Raw genomic sequence first — 20,680 nt, forward strand, 5'->3', positions numbered from 1 at the left:
ACAAAAACAGCAATGCTGAGGTACTACAATGTCAATGATGAAGTCACCTTGCAGTATGATGCCATGAGATGGGATTTGGAGCAACCTTTATGCAACAAAAATAGCTATATGCATCCAGATTGTGAACCCAAACTAAATGCTCAGGTGAAAATAGAGAAAAAAGTGCCTTGCTGTAGTCCTTAAATGTAAGCATCTTCATGTTTGGGAGACAAAATGACTGGATTTCGGCAAATTCAAAGCATCTCCCTCAAACTGTCTCTATGTGCTCCAAAAGACTTTACAAAGAATATAGTCTTGTTTGTAGAGATATAAAGTTACCGAGTCATGGAGTCATGCAACACAGAAACAGGTCCAACTCGTCTGCACCAACCAGACATCCCAATCTGATCTTGTGCCATTTGCCAATATTTGGCCCGTATCCCTCTAAACCCTTCTTACTCATGTATCCATCCAGATCGTTCTAAATGTTGTAATTGTACCTTCCTCTGCTACTTCTTCTGGCAGCTTGTTCCATACACACCACCCTCTGTGTGAAAAAAAGTTACCCCTCATGTTCTTTTTAAATCTTTCCTCTCTCACCTTAAACCTATGCCCTTTAGTTTGGACTCTGCCACCCTGGGAGAAATACCTTGGCTATTTACCTTATCCATGTCCCTGATGATTATATAAACTTCTATAAGGTTCCAATCCTCCAGGGAAAGAAGCCCCAACTTATTCTGCTTCTCCCTGTAATTCAAACCCTCCAGTCACAGCAACATCTTTGTAAATCTTTTGTGCATCCTGTCAAGTTTACCAAACCCTTCTGATAGATTAGTAACCAGAATTGTACACAGTATTCTAAATGTGGCCTCACCGATATCCTATACCACTGCAGTATGAAATCCCATCTCCCATACTCTATGTTCTGACCAATGAAGTCAAAGGTGTCAAACACCTTCTTCAACACCCTGTGCACCTGCGACTCCACTTTCAAGAAACTATGCCCTTGCATCCTGAGATCTCATTGTTCAGGAACATTCCCTAAGGCCCAACCGTTAACTATATAAGCTTAGCCCTGGTTTGCCTTACCAAAATGCCACACCTCACATTTATCTAAAGTAAACTCCATCTGCTACTCCTCGGCTCATTGGCCCATCTGAACAAGGTTCCATTGTACTCTGGGGTAATCTTCTTCACGATGTACTATACTTCCTATTTTGGTGTCATCTGCAAACTTACTAACCATACCTCCTAAATCAACATCTAAATCATTTATATAAATGACAAAAAGCAGTGGACCCAGCACTGATGTTTGTGGTACACTACTGGTCATGGGTCTCTAGTATGAATAGCAACCCTCTACCAACACCCTCTGTCTCCTACCTTCAAGCCAATTTTGTATCCAATTGGCTAGCTCCCCCATATCCCATTTTATCTAACCTTACTAACCAATCTACCATGCAGAACCTTGTCAAATACTTTGCTGATGTCCATATGAACAGCTCTGTCTTCAATCCTCTTTGTTACCTCTTCAATTAAGATACAACTTCCCACACACCAAGCCACGTTGACTATCCCTAATCAATCCTTGCCTTTTCAAATGCATGTAAATCCTGTTACTTAAAATCGCCTCCAACAACTTACCTACCACTGACGTAAGGCTAAACAATCTTTTGTTCCGATTTTTCCTTACAGCCTTCCTTAAATAATGGCACCACATTAGTCAATCTCTAGTCTTCCAGCATCTCACCTGTGGCTATCGATGATACAATTATCCAAGCAGGAGGCCCAGCAATATATTCCCTGGCTTCCCACAAAGTTCTGGGAAATGCCTGATCTGGTCCTGGGGATTTATCTACTTTTATATGTTTTAAGACCTCCAGCAACTCTCTTCAAAACATCACTATTTATTTCTCCATGTAATGTAGCTTGCATGTCCTTGTCCACAGTAAATACTGATGTGAAATATTCATTTAGTGTTTCATCCATCTCCTGTGGTTCCACACATAAACAGCACATTGATCTTTAAGGGGTCCTATTCTCTCCCCAGTTACCCTTTTGTCCTGAATGTTCTTATAGAATCCGTTTGGATTGTCCTTAGCCCTATTTGCCAAAGTTCCTTCTTTGATTTCTTGATTTCCCTCTTAAGTATACTCCTACTGCCCTTATATTCTTTGAGGGATTCATTGGATCCCAGTTGCCTGAACAATGCCTCTTTTTTCTTGATGCTTTAATTTCTCACGTCATCCAGCATTCCATACACCTATCCGCCTTGCTCTTCACACTAACAGCATCATATTGCCTCTGGGCTCCATTTCATTTTTGAAAGCCTCCCATTTCCCAACTGTCCCTTTACCTGCCAAAAGCCTCCCCAATCAACTTCTGAAAGTTCCTGTCTACCATAAAAATTGGCCTTACTCCAATTCAGAATCTTAAGTTTTTGATTAATTCTATCCTTTTCCATAACTATTTTAATATTAATAGAACTATGATCACTTGGAGAAAGTGAGGACTGCAGATGCTGGACATCAGAGTTTAAAGATGTGTTGCTGGAAAAGCGCAGCAGATCAGGCAGGATCAAAGGAACACTCCCTCCATGACATTTCGGGCATAAGCCCTTCTTCAGGAATGAGGAGGGTGTGCCAAGCAGGCTAAGATAAAAGGTAGGGGGGAGGGGCGTTAGGATTACGATAGGTGGAAGGAGGTTAAGTGAGGGTGATAGGTCAGAGAGGGGGTGGGGGCAGAGAGGTCAGGAAGAAGATTGCAGGTCAAGAAGGCAGTGCTGAGTCTGAGGGTTGGGACTGAGAAAAGATGGGGGAAGGGGAAATGAGAAAGCTGGAGAAATCTGCATTCATCCCTTGTGGTTGGAGGGTTCCTAGGCAGAAGATGAGGCGCTCTTCCTCCAGGCGTCGTGTTGCCATGGTCTGGCGATGGAGGAGGCCAAGGACCTGCATGTCCTTGGCAGAGTGGGAGGGGGAGTTAAAGTGTTCAGCCACGGGGCGGTTGGGTTGGTTGGTGCGGGTGTCCCAGAGGTGTTCTCTGAAACGTTCTGCAAGTAGGTGGCCTGTCTCCCCAATGTATAGGAGGCCACATCGGGTGCAGCGGATGCAGTAAATGATGTGTGTGGAGGTGCAAGTGAATTTGTGACGGATATGGATGGATCCCTTGGGGCCTTGGAGGGAAGTGAGGGGAGAGGTGTGGGCACAAGTTTTGCATTTCTTGCAGTTGCAGGGGAACGTACCGGAAGTGGAGGTTGGGTTGGTGGGGGGTGTGGATCTGATGAGGGAGTCACGGAGGGAGTGGTCTTTCCGGAACGCTGAGAGGGGTGGGGAGGGAAATAGATCCTTGGTGGTGGGGTCTGTTTGGAGGTGGTAGAAATGACGAAGGATGATACGATGTATCTGGAGGTTGGTGGGGTGGTAGGTAAGGACCAGTGGGGTTCTGTCCTCGTGGCGATTGGAGGGGTGGGGTTCAAGGGCGGAGGAGCAGGAAGTGGAGGAGATGTGGTGGAGAGCATCGTCAACCACGTCTGAGGAGAAATTGCGGTCTTTAAATAAGGAGGCCATCTGGGTTGTTCGGTATTGGAATTGGTCCTCCTGGGAGCAGATGCGGCGAAGGCAAAGGAATTGGGAATATGGGATGGCGTTTTTACAGGGGCCAGGGTGGGAGGAGGTGTAATCTAGGTAGCTGTGGAGTCAGTCGGTTTATAGTAAACGTCCATGTTGAGTCGGTCGTCCGAGATAGAAATGGAGAGGTCTAGGAAGGGGAGGGAGGAGTCTGAGATGGTCCAGGTAAATTTGAGGTCGGGGTGGAAGATGTTAGTAAAGTGGATGAACTGTTCAACCTCCTCATGGGAGCACGAGGTAGCATTGATACAGTCATCAATGTAGCGGAGGAAAAGGTGGGGGGTGGTGCCAGTGTAGCTACGGAAGATGGATGAAGAGGCAGGCATAGCTGGGGCCCATGCGGGTGCCCATGGCTACTCCTTTGGTTTGGAGGAAGTGGGAGGATTGGAAAGAGAAGTTGTCCAGAGTGAGGACCAGTTCAGTCAGTTGAAGGAGGGTGTCAGTGGAAGGGTACTGGTTGGTTCAGCGGGAAAGGAAGAAGTGGAGGACTTTGAGGCCTTTGTGATGGGGGATGGAGGTGTATAGGGACTGGATGTACATGGTGAAGATAAGGCATTGGGGGCCGGGGAAGCGAAAATCATGGAAGAGGTGGAGGGCGTGGGTGGTGTCCCAAACGTAGGTGGGGAGTTCTTGGACTAAGGGAACAGGACCGTGTCAAGGTATGCAGAAATGAGTTCAGTGGGGCAGGAGCAGGCTGAGACCATGGGTTGGCCAGGGTAGTCAGGTTTGTGGATTTTGGGCAGGAGGTAGAAACGGGTGGTGCGGGGTTGTGGGACTATGAGGTTGGAGGCGGTGGATGGGAGATCACCTGAGGTGATGAGGTTATGGATGGTCTGGGAGATGATGGTTTGGTGGTGGGAGGTGGGGTCATGGTCAAGGGGGCAGTAGGAGAAGGTGTCCGCGAGCTGGCGTTTAGCCTCAGCAATATAATGATCGGTGCGCCAAACTACCATCGCGCCTCCCTTGTCTGCCGGTATGATCACTTGCTCCAGAGTGGTCCCCCACTGACACCTCAGTCACTTGCCCTGCTTTATTTCCAACAGAAAGTCAGGTTTTGCTCCTTCTCTAATAGGTACATCCACTTATTGAATAAGAAAGTTTTAGATTAGATTCCTTACAGTGTGGAAACAGGCCCTTCATCCCAACCAGTCCACACCAACCCTCCAAAGAGTAACCCTCCCAGACCCATTTCCCTCTGACTAATGCATCTAACACTATGGGCAATTTAGCATGGCCAGTTCACCTGTCCTGCACATCTTTGGACTGTGGGAGGAAACCCATGCAGACACAGGGAGGATGTGCAAACTCCACACAGACAGTCGCCCGAGGCTGGAATCAAACCTGGGATCCTGGTGCTATGACGCAGCAGTGCTAACCACTTAGCCACTGTGCCGCCCTGTAAACCCTTTTCTTGTACACACTTAACAAATTCCTACTAATCCAAGTTCTTTAGACTAAAACAGTCCCATTACAGATATCTGAGATCTCCTTACATATTTGCTTCTTGATTTCCCACTGACTGTTGGGGGCATATGATACAATTCCAACAAGATGATCATTCCTTTCTTATTTCTCAGTTCTACGCACACAATGTCTCTTGATTATTTCCCAGGTATATTCTCCCTAAGTATAGCCATAATGTTATCCCTAACCAAAAATGCCACTCCCCCTCCTTTCTTGCCTCCCTTTCTATCCTTCCTATGGCATCTACACCTTGGAACATGAAGCTGCCAGTCCTGCCCATCCCTGAGTGATGTTTCTGTAATAGCTATGATACCCTATTTCCATGTTCCCAACCGTGCCTAAGTTTATCCACCTTACCTATCAGGCCTCTTGCATTGAAGTAAATACAGTTTAATTTATCAGTCTTGTTTTGTTTTCTGCCAAGCACTTATCTGTCTTGACTATTTAATTTGCTTCCCCTTACCTAGTGTGCCAGCCTCAGCCTTTTCTCTGTTCTCACTACTGCTTTGGTTCCCACCCCTCCTTACTAGTTTAAAGCCTCACAAGTAGCACGAGCAAATTTCCCTGCAAGGATATTGGTACAATGGGACCCATCCCTCTTATACAGCTCATTTCTACCCCTGAAGAGATCCCAACGGTCCAAAAATGTAAATCTTTGCCCTCTGCACCAGTTCCTCAGCCAAGCATTCATTTGCTCTATCCTCCTATTCCTACTCTCACTAGCACGTGGCACTGGTAATAGTCCAGATATTACTACGCTCAAGGACTTACATTTTAACCTCCTACATAGTTCCCTCCATTCTCTCCACAGGACCTCATCCCTTTCTTTACTTATGTCATTCGTATCATACTGATAACCACTGGCTATTCACCTCATGCATTTCCTCCATTACATCCCTGACCCTGCCACACAGACAGGCAACATATTATTGTGGAATCTCTTCTGCAGCATAGAAACACATGTCTGTTCCTCTTACTAATGAATCACTATAGCCCTGCCATTCTTTTTCCTCCCCTCTTGAGACCAGAATCACCCATGGTATTAGTCACTTTCAGAATATGCTGTACCTTCTCCAAGACATCCTTGACCTTGGTACCAGGGAGGCAAAACAGCATTCATATATTTCACTCCGACCAGAGAAATGTCTGTCTGTGATGGCCGCCTGGACATGACATTCAAGCAAAGGAAACAGAGTAGCGGTCCCTTAGACGATAGTAGAAGAGTGTGACATCTTCCAGATTCAATGCTCAGCAATGGCTTGACATGCTCTGCAAGTCATCAACCCAGCAGAAACATTCGATCTGTAGGGAAAGCACCTTGCCTCTGCCCCAAATATATTGATACCATTCCTGCCCACCTGCAACTTGTCCTGCTTGTACTGGTCCAATCTTCCCTAGAATGAGTCCCAGTGTCCCAGGAATCTGAATCTCTCCCTCTTACATCTCCTCTGCAGCCAAGTATTTATCTAGTTTGTCCCGTTATTTTTACTTTTGCTAGTAAATGGCACTGGTAGTAATTACTAATCTTGAGGTCCTATTTTTCGATTTATGCCCTCATTTTCTATATTTCTGCTTTTAGGACCTTGTATCTATTTTTTAAATCAAATTGTTGGTTCCTAAATGTATCAATAACTGAAATACCGATAACCACTGGCTATTCACCTCATGTATCTGCTCCATTACATCCTTGACCCTGGCACACAGAGAGGCAACATTCTATGGAATCTCTTTTGCAGCACAGATACACATGTCTGTTCCTCTTACTAATGAATCCCCAATCGCTATATCCCTGCCATTCTTCTTCTTCCCCTCTTGTGACCAGAGTCACCTGTGGAGCCATGGACTTTGCTTCTGTTGCTATCCCCTGAAAATCCATTTCCTCCCAGAAAGTTTCTGTTTGAGCGTGGGGATGAGCACAGGAACTCCTGCACAACTTGCCCATGTCTGCTGTGCTTGGTGTTCGCCTATTCCCTTTCTGCCTGTACTATCTTTACCTGTGGTGTGACTACCTCACTGAATGTGCTGTCCATGACAATCCCAGCATTGCAGATGCTCCACAGTGAGTCCATCTGAGCTCCAGTTCTGTAATGCCATAGCCAGTAGCTGCAGCTGCATACTACCTGCACACATGGTCACCAGGGACACACTGGAAATGTCATGACTTCCCACATAGCGCAGGATGATCATGAGGACAAATTTGTTCTCTTAAAGGATAGTAATTCTGTGGAATTCTCTGTATATTTTCAAGAAAAAGATTTATTTTAGATTTAAAAAACATTAAGCATTATGGTGAGAAAGAAAATACCTGACATTAAGATAGAGGATCGTGGTCGTGTACATATTTAATGATGGAGCTGGCTCGAAGGGTCAAATGGCGTACTCATGTTCCTGGTTTCTATTTTTCTAAATCAATCAAACAATGCAATAATGTGTAACTCTTTCATGGTGTGGGAAATTGTGAAGAACAAAGAGTCTGAAACACCAAGAACATGCCTGTTACTGTAAGACATAGGAAATACAGACATAGAGTGATAGCCCAAGATAGCGTCAACCCTAATGAGATGAGAACAGAGATTCTGAAGCGCATCAATATGCACTAGCAAAGAATTGAATCTAGTCAGAGGAATGCAAGAGAGGTGCCCTGCTGGCTGAACAAGGGCTAGGAAATTAAAGACCAAATCAGCCACTGCAGTGTTTTCAACAAATTCCAAGGTAAGCAAGCGAAAGAGCTGCTTGATCCATGACATCCCAGACAGGTGAAGTTTGGAGTGAACCTCTTCATCCTGTGAGGAACTAATTATCTGTCACCATCAGTGACTATTCTGACTATTAGAAGTTAGACCAGTAAAACTATAGAATGCCCGAAAGCATACATCAGTAATTATGGGATTCCATATAATGCATTGAGTGACAATGTCCCTAAATTCACAAGGGCAGGATTCAGGTGCTTCATAAAGTATTAGGAAATTCAACACCATCTCTAAAATATCCCCAGTCCCACGTGCTGCTCTGGGACTAGTTGATCATGTGGTACTCAGACTAGCTGATTACATGGTACTCTGGGACTTGCTGACCATGTGGTACTCTGGGACCTGCTGACCACATGCTGTTCTGGAACTAAATGACCATGTGGTGCTCTGGGACTAGCTGACCACATGGTACTCTGGGACTTGCTGACCACGTGGTACTCTGGGACTAGCTGACCACGTGGTACACTGGGACTAGCTGACCACATGGTAGTCTGGGACTCGCTGACCATGTGGTACTCAGGGACTAGCTGACCACGTGGTACTCTGGGCCTTGCTGACCACGTGCTGCTCTGGGACTCTGCTCACACGCTGCTCTTGCTGCCTGTGCCTGCTACTGCTCTGGGATTTGCTTCTAGGACTAAGGGGAGAGAAAAAGAAAAAGAGGAAAGAGAGAAAAAGAGAAAGAAAGAAAAAGAACAGGCAGAATTGAAGAGATCTGCCAGGTATGAGTCACAAAATAAAAGTGAAATGACAGTATTCCAAATTTAACTTTGATAAAGGTAATTTCTAGAGCTAAGCAATGGACCGCCCATCAGAGTACAAACATTCAACACTCTCAACAAGAGTCAGACCATGTACCGATGTGGCACCTGTGTTGAGTAGTTGTCAGCTTGAACATACAATGAACATGAATGATCAGATATATTGCCCCAATCACAGACAGCAGCATATAACTACAGCAGCAGTGCCTTCACTAAAAGTAGTGGATCAAAAGGTACAGACCATTTATTCCGAGATTCAGCTATACCCTGCAATGAAAATGGATCAACAAGGAATAGGAATACAGTTATCATAGCGACAGCACTTCCCACATGAATGACACTCCCCAGAGAAGAAAAACTACCTTGGGAATGAGCAGATATCCGATAAACAGCCAATAATATTGCATATACCTGTCATTAGGAGACTTATGACTTAAATACTCTATATCCAATGCCTGTGTAGAGACTGATGAAAGTAGAACTGACTAGACGTGACGGATTTGTTAACGAATGAAAATGTTATTTTCGACTATGTTTGGTAACTTGAAACTACAAAGGATTGTGCATGCAAATTTTTTGTACTTTTTTGTGAAAAGGGAATTTTTTGGATTAATGAAAATGTATTCAGTACAGTATACAGAGGAACCTTGAATATCCGAATGAGATGGGTGGGCACTATTTCATTCGGATAATATTATTTGGATAACTGATTCAATGCCTCTCCTCTGGAACTCGGAGTTTTCAGAAGTTTCCTTTTTCCTCACACTGCCTGCCTTGCTCCCTCTCGCTGTCTCAGGGTTTGTTTCTGAGCAGACCTACACTTGTGTGTCAGGGACCTGCAGCATTGCTGAAGCCTCTCCCTGCTGCTGCTTCACTTTGATGGGATTGAGAGTGAGCACTTGCTATGTCCGTTCCCCATTTTGTGGAACATTTTGTGGTTCAGATTGCTTACCTATTGTCAGGACTAAGCACGATTTGCCTGGTTGCACTTTATCCCAATTCTAAACAGTAGCTTACTTAATAATGACAAATGATCACATGCTGTCTGTTGGCTGTCAATTCATTATGGCTGCAGATATAAGCGCTAACGTCAGGCAAAAATGGTAGAAAATACACAAGATGTTTTAAATTAGCACCCACTATTTTCCTGATGAAGGGCTTTTGCCCGAAATGTCGATTTCGCTGCTCGTTGGATGCTGCCTGAACTGCTGTGCTCTTCCAGCACCACTAACCCATTATTTGACCCTACTCTCAACTGAATTTCCACCCTTGTCAAGCGTCCACTTTGGACACTGTTTCCACTCAATATCTATGACTAGGCAGCAGCACACCGCGCAACAGATCACAGCTCTGTGCCCCTGCATCTCCGCACCCCCTCCATGCAGTATGCTAATTATGACAGATATAATTTGTAGACATGATATAAATTACCAAAGACTATAAATGACTAATACAACAAATGTTTTTTGCTCTTCTTAGAGGATATTGGATTGAATTAATATAAGATGCATTTAGACCTGGAAAAAAAAACACAATTCTTGTTTTCCTTGATAAAGCTAACTTAATATGGTTAAAGATTCCTTCCATGCAGTTTACTTATGGTTGGTATGTTAGCTTGTGCTGCATGTTTTGTTGTTGAGTATAGATGTTCCATGCACGGAAGGATTTATTTGCTGATAGAACTTATTAACTATGATTAACACAACAAGTGAGTAAGGACAACAATTCCTGCTTGAAATAACAACACGTTATTATAAAACACAACAGAAATTGCTGGAGAAAATCAGCAGGTATGACAGCATCTGTGCAAGAAAGCAGAGTTAACGTTTTAAGGCTGGTGGTACACAGGATAGGTATTTGTGATTTTTGTTTTCTGTAGTCATTTCAGTGTAACCAGGACTGTGAAATCTGGAAATTGTGATCCACGAACAAGTTCTACTCTTACACATACTTCCTAATCTCCTGTTAACACCGTTTTTATAGCTGAAATGTGAATCATTCCTGACATAAACTGCCTCCCATGCTCAGATGCTACCATAATAATTTAATTGCCCTGCCCAGATACCTCAACATGTCCACAGGAAGGTCAATTAGAGCAATTTTCTCAAGGTGATCTCTAGCCTGACCTCCCTCATCAATCAGATCTATGGGTAGATAACCATCTTTCCCATCACTGCTAGCTATCCACTGGCTACCCACTGAAAGTCTAGTTCTCAGCACCTTCCTCCAAGTTCAATAAATTGATTTTTTTCCAATTCCACCTGATGTTCTAAACCTTGAGCTCACTGATTCAAAATGTGGCAATCTTCATGCATATACACTTGCTCAAGTTATCATTTATTATGCCTTAAAAGCATTCAGCAAGAATAATAACAGAAAATACCAGAGATGCTGAAAAGTTGAGACAGTGGAGAAAAGAAGAACGTTTTGTGGTTCAGACCGATGACCTATTGTCAGGATTAAGCACGATTTGCCTTGTTGCACTTTATCCCAATTCGACACAGTGGCTTACTTAATAATGACAGATAATCACATGCTGTCAGTTGACTGTCAATTTATTATAGCTGCAGAAATTTAAACGTTAACGTCAGGTTGAAAAGGGAGAAAATGCACAAGATGTTTTAAATTAGTACTCACTATTTAACCCTACTCACAACTGAATTTCCAACCTTGTCAAATGCCCACTTTGGAAATTGTTTCCACTCAATACCTATGACCAGCTCAGTCCATGATGTTTTCCATTACTAGAACTTTTAAATCTGAAACAAAAACAAGCTAAAGGAAGCAGTTTTCAACAATTAAGTCATAAATCAGGAATATCTCTTAAAAGGAGTTTTTAAAATGTAGGTGCAAAATTTAAGAGGAGCTACACTTTTATTTTAACAAAAACTTTTAATACATATTCAGACAGAAAACATGTATTTACTAATCATATTGCTTTGCCACACTATTGAATGACTATTGAATCAATTGCCTATTTTTGAAACCATACGGATTTACAAGATCTGCTGAAAAATGAAAAAAAAATAGTGTATTCATGATGATTGAAAATGAAGATGATTAGTAAATAGTAAGCAAATGTAGCATTGAAGTGATTACTTCAAGCTGCGTATGAAACTGAACAGAGGCTCACTTACATTTGGATGTAGACAAGTAAAACAAGCAGCAATATACTTAATTTTCCTTAGTCTCATCCAACATAGTAGAATCATAGATTAAGACCCTTCGGCCCAACAAGTCCACACCGACCCTCTAAAGAGTAACTCACCCAGACCCATTCCCCTAGCCTATTATCCCTTATTTACCCCTGACTAATGCACCTAACCTACACATCTCTGAACACTATGGGCAATTTAGCATGGCCAATTCACCTATTGTGTGAGGAAACCTGGGGGAATGTACACACACCACACAGACAGCCTGAGGCTGGAATCAAACCCGGGTCCCTGGTGCTGTGAGCCACTGTGCTGCCCTGTTAGGGTCCTGTTCAAAAGAAGATAAAAATGTCTCATTTTTTTTGAACGAGTTAAAATAATGTTAGAAGTCAACAGATTTATTTGAAATTATGAGCTTTCCGAGCACTGCTCCTTCATCAGGTGATGGAGCAGTGCTCTGAAAGCACTATTAAACTATAACCTGGTTTCATGTGACTTCAGACCTTGTCCACCCCAGTCCGATATCGTCATCTCCACATCATAAAATAACGTTAGTGATGATAGGCAATTGCATATAAATCATAGCTAAATATGTTTTGAAGTCATATTGAAATATCAAACTACAGAGTCTAAGAAATGGAACCGAATGCACCAGCTGTATTGTGTTTATCTTTTCCAGGAGAACATCAATATCTGGAAACTGGAAAACAAATACTGGGTCAGCCATGCTCGAACAGATTGCAATGACTGAAAGGTGGGTGCTTCACTGATACATAGACCTACAAATGTATTTTCTGATATATTCAAATATGAAGCTGTGAATATATGTGCATTATGTCTTAATCAGCATTAGAGAATAGAGGGGCCAGTAATATAGTGTGATATACTAATAGAGTAAATGCTTTAAGTTAAAAATGCAGATCCTTTGCTCACTTCCGAGAGGATGAGGGTTGATGTATTAACATGTTAGTTTTTTGCTTATGCCTATTTCATGTATCAACTTTATTAAGGTCCTAAATTTTACACAGAAATACTTGGATGAGTACTTCACATAACCCACATGGTTCTTTCAAATTTGATATTTTATTAGAGCACAATGCAGTTTTCCACAGTAAAGAAGCTCTTCTTTAATAACAAAGGCTTTGCACAGAATTTATTTCCTCCCCATGGTGAATTTGGTGGTGGGTTGTGGGTGCACTTTATTAGGCAGAAAAGCAGCAGACAGGAACCCACCAGCTTCCTGCATCCATCCTGATTAACTCTGGGGAAGGGGGGAGCTTTTTGATGGCCTTCCTCCCACGTCAGCCACAGCAGCAGCCACACCTCAATGGTACTCCTGAGTACAGAAGAGCTGCTGACTCAATTGGTCACAGCTCTTGGCCAGTGTGACGTCCATCCTGCAGTCCTCAATCCCTAGGAAACCCCATCACAAGTGTGTATAATAACTTAGAACAAAACTTCCTGAAAAGAGTAACAAGGGGCTCTTGCTTGTACACCAGCCAGCAGCATGAGCCTTGTAATTTCCACAATATCCCACCATTTGGATCAGCTTTCTTTTTAGTACAGCTTTCATTGTACAGTTTTGTTCATTTTATTCCGCAGCATCTTCTTCTTCACTCTTTAAGTATGTTGTTTTTAAATTGTCTCATATGCAATGTTTCATGGCCAAGGTAGAATAAGTTAATAGGAGATTGGAAAACACTATATTTGTAGAACTAATAGTATGCCTAGCAGATTGCCCTGGATCAGCTAATAACCAAATTCAGAGCTTTGCCATCTCGAGCAAGAGCACCCACAAACAAGTTAGAACATAAGGAGGACAGTGTTATCCACATCATCACTGCACACTGCCAAGCTGTTGGTTATTTCCATATGAACTACAATATCAGCTAAAGTGTTGCAGACATGCATATCAAACAAGGGACTGAGCTATTGCATTGTACAGTCCTCACTTCCATCTGCTTTCTCACTGAAAGGCAACCACCCAATTTTACTGCACTGGATTCAGTGACTATCATTTTATTATAGTCACAATATGACAGGCAGATCATGGGAAGGCTCAGAAAGTGCAATTGAATGTTATAATGGTAGATTTTCAACAACAGATATATGGCTGTAACAGCTTCCACTTATAATTACTCACTATGCTGGCACAATTAGTGCTCTGAAAATAGTGAGAAAATTCTGCATATTAGCATGAATCATCATTTTGTACACCACAGGAATGTATTATTTTAAAGGAGAAAGAAAAGTTTCCTTGCTATATAGATTAGCTTGATTGTGTGGCTGCTGCCTGTTGAATAGATCGCAGGTGATTCAATTCAAAACAATAGATTTTGGAGTAAATAAGAAATAAGATTGAAATTCTTTCTTAAAAGTTTGAGTTTTTGTCAATATTGTTACCTTCTTGATTAGGGAAGTATGTTTCATTATGAATGTTCTCATTGGCTTAGAACATAGGACATAGAAAAGTACAGCATAGAACAGGCTCTTTGGTCCACGATGTTAGGCCGAGATTTAATCCTAATGTCAAATACAGTAACTTAACCTACACACCCCTCAACTCACTGCTATCCATGTGCATGTCCAGCAGTCGCTTAAATGTCCCCAATGACTCTGCTTCCACCACCACAGCTGGCAATGCATTCCATGGATTCACAACTCTCTGCGTAAAGAACCTACCTCTGACATCTCCTTTATACCTTCCTCCTAATATCTTCAAACTACGACTTCTCGTACCAGTTAATCCTGCCCTGGGGAAATGTCTCTGGCTATTGATTCTATCTATTCCTCTCATTATTTTGTACACCTCGATCAGGTCTCCTCTCTTGCTCCTTCTCTCCAGAGAGAAAAGTCCGAGCTTATTCAACCTTTCTTCAGAAGGCAAGCCCTCCAGTCCAGGCAGCATCCTGGTAAACCTTCTTTGCACCCTCTCCAAAGCCTCTGTATCTTTCCTATAGTATGGCAACCAGAACTGGACACAATATTCCAAGTGTGGTCTCACCAGGGACTTGTAGAGCTGCAGCAAAACCTCGTGGCTCTTAATCTCGATCCCCCTGTTAATGAAAGCCAAAACACCATATGCTTTCTTAACAACCTATCCACTTGGGTGGCAACTTTGAGGGATCTGTGTACTTGCATACCCAGATCCCTCTGTTCCTCCACACTGCCAAGAATCCTGCCTTTAATACTATATTCAGCATTCATGTTTGACTTTCCAAAATGCATCACTTCACATTTATCCAGGTTGAACTCCATCTGTCATTTCTCAGCCCAGCTCTGCATCCTGTCTATGCCACGGTGCAGCTTGCAGAGCCCTCTATACTATCGACAACACCTCCAAGCTTTGTGTCATCTGCAAATTTACTAACCCACCCCTCAACCCCCTCATCCAAGTCATTTATAAGAACAACAAAGAGCAGAGGCCCAAGAACAGAGCCCTGCGGGACCCCACTCAACACTGTCTTCCAGGCAGAATACTTTCCATCTTCAACCACTCTTTGCCTTCTGTCAGCCAGCCAATTCTGAATCCAGATAGCCAAATCTCCCTGTATCCCATACTTCCTGACTTTATGAATGGGCCTACCACAGGGAACCCTATCAAATGCCTTGTTGAAGTCCATATACACCACATCCACTGCTTGACCATCGTCGACCTGTCTTGACACCTCCTCAAAGAACTCAATAAGATTTGTGAGGCATGACCTGCCCCTCACAAAGCCGTTATGACTGCTTTTAATCACACTATGCTTTGCCAAATAGTCATAAATCCTATCCCTCAGAATTCTTTCCAAACCTTTGCTGACCACAGACATAAGACTGACTGGTCTGTAATTGCCAGGGATTTCCCTATTACCCTTCTTGAAAAGAGGAACAACATTTGCCTCCCTTCAACCCTCCGGTACAACTCCCGTGGAGAGTGAGGAGGCAAATATCCTTGCCAGCGGCTTAGCAACCTCCTTTCTTGCTTCCCGGAGCAGCCGAGGATAAATCTGGTCTGGCCCTGGAGACTTATCAATCTTAATGTTTTCCACAATTTCTCACACATCAACTTCATCAATCTTGATCTGGTCAAGACAGTATCCCAGCTCCTCTAAGTTTTCATTTACAACAAGTTCCCCTTCCTTGGTGAAAACTGAAGCAAAAAACTCATTTAGGCATCCCCTATCTGCTCAGACTCCACGCACAAGTTCCCTCCACTATTCCTGATTGGCCCTACCTTCTCCCTGATCATTCTCTTATTCCTCATGTATGAGTAAAATGCCTTTGAGTTCTCCCTAATCCATCTTGCCAAGCCTTTTTCACACCTCCACCTCACTCTCCTCAGTCCAATTGTGAGCTCCTTTCTAGCAAGCCTGTAATCCTCTAAAGGTATGCTAGATCCTTGCTTCCTCCACCTTATGTAAGCTGCCTTCTTCTGTTTGATGAGAAGTTCCTCTGTTCACGTCGTCCAAGGTTCCTTAATCTTACCCCTTCTTGCCTGTCTCAGAGGAACAAATTTATGCATCACTCGCAACAACTGCACCTTAAACAGTCTCCACATATCTGCTGTGCCCTTTCTGTGGAACAATTGCTCCCAGTCTATACTTCCCAACTCCTGTCTGATAGCGTCATAATTTCCTTTTCCCCAATTAAATATCTTCCCTCAGTAACTGCTCCTTTCACTCTCCAAGGCTATGCTAAATGTGAGGCAGTTGTGATCACTTTCCCACCACAAGATCTGACATCTGTACTGACTCATTGCAGAGCACCAAATTCAAAATGGCTCTCCTCTCGTCAGTCTGTCTACATACTGAGTAAGGAAACCCTCCTGAGCACACCTGACAAAAACGGCTCCATCCAAACCATCTGCACTTTGGGAAAGTTGAAATCACCCATAACAACAACCCTGCTACTTATGCATTTTTCCAGAATCTGCTTGCCTATGAGATCTTCAATCTCTCTACTGCTATTAGGTGGTCTGTAGAAAACCCCCAATGAGGTGGCTGTTCCCTTGTTGTTTCTAACTTCCACCCATACTGACTCATAGACAAATCTTCCTCAACAGCCTTCACTTCTGTAGCTGTGATGCACTCTCTGACTAGCAATTCTTCACCCCCTCCTATTTTTCCACCCTCCCTATTCTTTTTAAATGTTCTAAACCCTGGAACATCTAGCAACCATTCCTGCCTTTGTGAAACCCACGTCTCTGTTACGGCCACATGATCGTAGCCCCAAGTACTGATCCATGTTCTAAGTTCGTCACTCTTATTTCTGACACTCCTTGCATTAAAGCAGACACACTTTAACTGATCCCTTTGTTTCATCGCGTGAGAAACCTTCCTGATAGATTCAATATACCCTATCCCTGTCCCGCCTGCAATTGACCCCCTCTCAGACATGTGGCTCTGATTCCCAACCCCCTGCCAACTAGTTTAAATCCTCCCGAATCACACGAGCAAATCTCCCACCCAAGACATTTGTGTCCCTCCCGTTCAGCTGCAACCCTTCCTTCATGTACAGGTCCCACCTTCCCCAGAAGGTATCCCAATGGTCAAGGTATCTGAAGCCCTCCCTCCTGCACCAGCTTTGTAGCCACGTGTTAAACTGCATTCGCTGACTGTTCCTCATCTCACTATCTCGTGGCACTGGTAGCAAACCTGAGATCACTACTCTACTCGTCCTGCTCTTCAGCTTCCAGCCTAACTCTCTGTAGTCACTTTTCAGATCCTCAATCCCTTTCCTGGCTATATCATTGGTGCCAATATGTAGTACGATTTCTGGCTGCTCACCCTCCCCCTTCAGAATCCTGCAAACTCGATCGGCGATATCCCGGACCCTGGCACCAGGGATGCAACATACCTTCCGGGAGTCCTGTTCCTGACCACAAAATCTACTGTCAATCCGTCTAACTATTGAGTCACCTACCACTAGCACTTTTCTATTATCCCCCTTCCCTTCTGAGCCACAGTGCCAGGCTCAGTGTCAGAGACCGGACAACTATGGCTTTCCCCTGGTAGGCTGTCCCTACCAGCAGTATCCAAAACGGTATACTTATTACCTATTAACACGTTAGCACTGAAAGGACTTTGGAATTTCTGAATGTAGGCTGTTCTGTAAATGTTATGAGCATTCGCATTTTACAATAAGATTGTACATTGCTGAATTATTGGTTATCTGAGGAATTGTTCATAGTAGCTTCATTATTATTCCTGCAGTGGAGCCAAGCTGCCACATTTGATATACTTAAACGAAAATACTCCTAAGCTAACAAATCAGTAAAACTCCAATGGCAAAGAGTCAAATGGAAAAACTTTGTTAGAGAAGAAAATGTTTTAAAACCTAACATGAGCAATTAGCTTCTGAATTTGAATTCAGCACTTGACAGCACCAGCTAATGTTACCCACAGATTTATGATTAGTATTTCACTTTCATATCCTTTGCATTCTTCAAAGATTCTTTCAGTTAACAAGATGATTTTCTGCAGCTTTATTTTTAATCAGTTAAATGAGGAGGAGAAATAATAAAGGAAAAATATGCTCAAAACATCAAGGCAATGGAAGAAACAAAACAAAATTGGAAGTGTGTAATAAAAATAGACATGTCAGAGATATGTGCCAGAATTAATGTGGCCGTATGGCCTACTCCTGCTCATATTTATTGTGTTCTTATGCCAACTCCATCAATGCCCATATGTTTCCACCTTTTGTTTGGTCCTATTAATGGACTCACTTCTGTTTTAGTGTCCAATTCTATAAATGCTACACACCCAAAGTGTTAATGTACCTTTTCTCTTTCAAAAAATCCAGGTGGATCCAATGCGTGTTATCGAGACTTTTGTTTTTGTTTCAGGTTTTCAACATATATGCAGGGCCTTCTTTTCCTTTTGAATTTTGCTTTCTATGGCTTCTCAGCTCAAGAAATGTTTCACATTTGCAGCCATAAGCTTTTAAATGTATCACAATCCAACTGGGCACAAGATAAGGCTGAAGCATTTACAACAATCTTCAGTCAGAAGTTTCAAGTGACTGATCCAACTCAGCCTCTTCCATAGGTGCCCAGCGTCACTGACACCAGTCTTAAGCCAATTCAGTTCACTCCACATAATATCAAGAAATAGCTGAAGGCACCAAGTATTGCTAAGGCTATGGGCACTGGCAGCATTGTGGCAATAATTGCATGCTCCAGAACTTGCAGTGACCCTAGTCAAGCTGTTCCAATACAGTTACAACACTGGCATCTAGCCAGCAATGTAGAAAATTGCTAGGTATGCCCTATTCACAAAAAAAAACTCAAGGCTTCCTACACACTACCTTCAAAATCCACAACTATTTTCATTGAGAAAGACAAGGGCAGTGGATACTTGGGAACACCATCTGTAAGTTTCCTTTCAAGCTGTCATCCTGTTTGAAAAGTTATATTGCAGTTCTTCATTGTCACTAGGTCAAAGCCAAGATGTCCTTCCCTAATGGAATTGTGATGTCCCTACACTAAAAGGACTGCAACGGTTCAAGAGAGCTGCTCACCAAGACCTCTCAAAGACAACTGGGCAATAAATGCTGGCCCGGCTGGCAATGTCCATACCCCACAAATGATTTTTTTTAAAATCCTGAGGTTGGTACCAAGTGTGGGTTGCATTTTCTGCTATTGCGATTAAGAGAGCAAACTTCCAGAAAGTAGACTCACAGCTGGCTGTCTCCACATACTCAGAATGGCAGCTGGCTTTTTGATGCCGTAGGTCAATCAGATGGAGGCATCCTCACCAGCCATTGCACTGAAGGCTCTCAGAGCCCTTAGGGGCAGTGAAGAGAAGGCAAAACTCTTCCATAAGCCTAGTCACTACTGAGGAAGTAGTTTTTCATCCATATGGCTCTGTCTTTGTGAACTGGAGCCTCCCCAAATGACCCCCGACCTGTCACCAGAAAGCTATCTTAATTGAGCATGGCGTCTCAAGAAATGATGGGGACAGGCTTGTTTTGAATCTTAGTAAAACATCAGCATTGACTCAAAATATTCCCGAAATGGAGCTTTGTGTGGAGTTTGCACATTCTCCCTGTGTCTGTGTGGGTTTCCTCCGGGTGCTCCGGTTTCCTCCCACAGTCCAAAGATGTGCAGGTTAGGTGAATTGGCCATGCTAAATTGCCCGTAGTGTTAGGTAAGGGGTAGATGTAGGGGTATGGGTGGGTTGCGCTTCGGCGGGGCCGTGTGGACTTGTTGGGCCGAAGGGCCTGTTTCCACACTGTAAGTAATCTAATCTAATTGAAAGGATTCGTGTAGTGCCTTCACAGAGCAGGCAGCTAATCTTGTTCCAAGTTCACCCTTAGTAGGCCTCCAGGAATCGGGAATGCATTGTGGAGTCATCTCAACACATTCCTCTGCTACTTTCCTGGCATCATTCCCAGCCCTAGCATCCATCCACCATCAACCTTGCTTTCCTGAGCCAGGAAAGTCCACTAGCCGGGCCACTGACATTGCTGAAGTCATAATTTGAAAAACCGGTGCTGAATTTCCTCAGATTTTCTGTTGTACCTTGCCAGAAGTGCTACAGAAACCCTGTTTACATTTCTGTTGCATTTCTGGTGGTAGTATGGCAAACTCCTGGCAGTCACATTCTGGCGAGAGCTCTGAGGACATTAAGATTTTACATTACCCGTGACATTGGATGAGAGCAGACAAAATGTCAGATGGAGCAGACTGACAGATGGCCAGCATGATAAAAGGAAAGGGACATAATTGTTTAAATTCATTATAATGATACATTTATAATCAACCTCTTGGTTGAACTAGACAAGGCTGTAATTTAATTTTGCCAATAATGTTCTTGACAGAAGTTTAAAAATTTCAAAAACAGTATTTTTTGTAAGACTATATAGAAACCAGAACACCTGAAAATCCCCAAGCTGCTAATAAGATATCACACTCACACTCTGTGTTGGGGAGCATGGATAAAGAGTTTAAATTGAGA

At 43.2% G+C, this 20,680-nt stretch overlaps 1 protein-coding gene across 1 annotated transcript in view; it reads left to right on the plus strand.

Annotated features, from left to right (window-relative positions):
- The window catches only part of syn2b (synapsin IIb), a 402,961-nt gene that overhangs the window by 321,987 nt on the left and 60,294 nt on the right, over window positions 1-20,680 (plus strand). Inside the window, exon 8 of the mRNA XM_072582178.1 lies at window positions 12,415-12,489. Coding sequence (XP_072438279.1) covers window positions 12,415-12,489 — 75 coding nt within the window. The remainder of the gene's footprint in view (window positions 1-12,414; window positions 12,490-20,680) is intronic.

The sequence above is a fragment of the Chiloscyllium punctatum genome, chromosome 12 (assembly GCF_047496795.1).
Source record: "Chiloscyllium punctatum isolate Juve2018m chromosome 12, sChiPun1.3, whole genome shotgun sequence".
Classification (NCBI taxonomy): domain Eukaryota; kingdom Metazoa; phylum Chordata; class Chondrichthyes; order Orectolobiformes; family Hemiscylliidae; genus Chiloscyllium; species Chiloscyllium punctatum.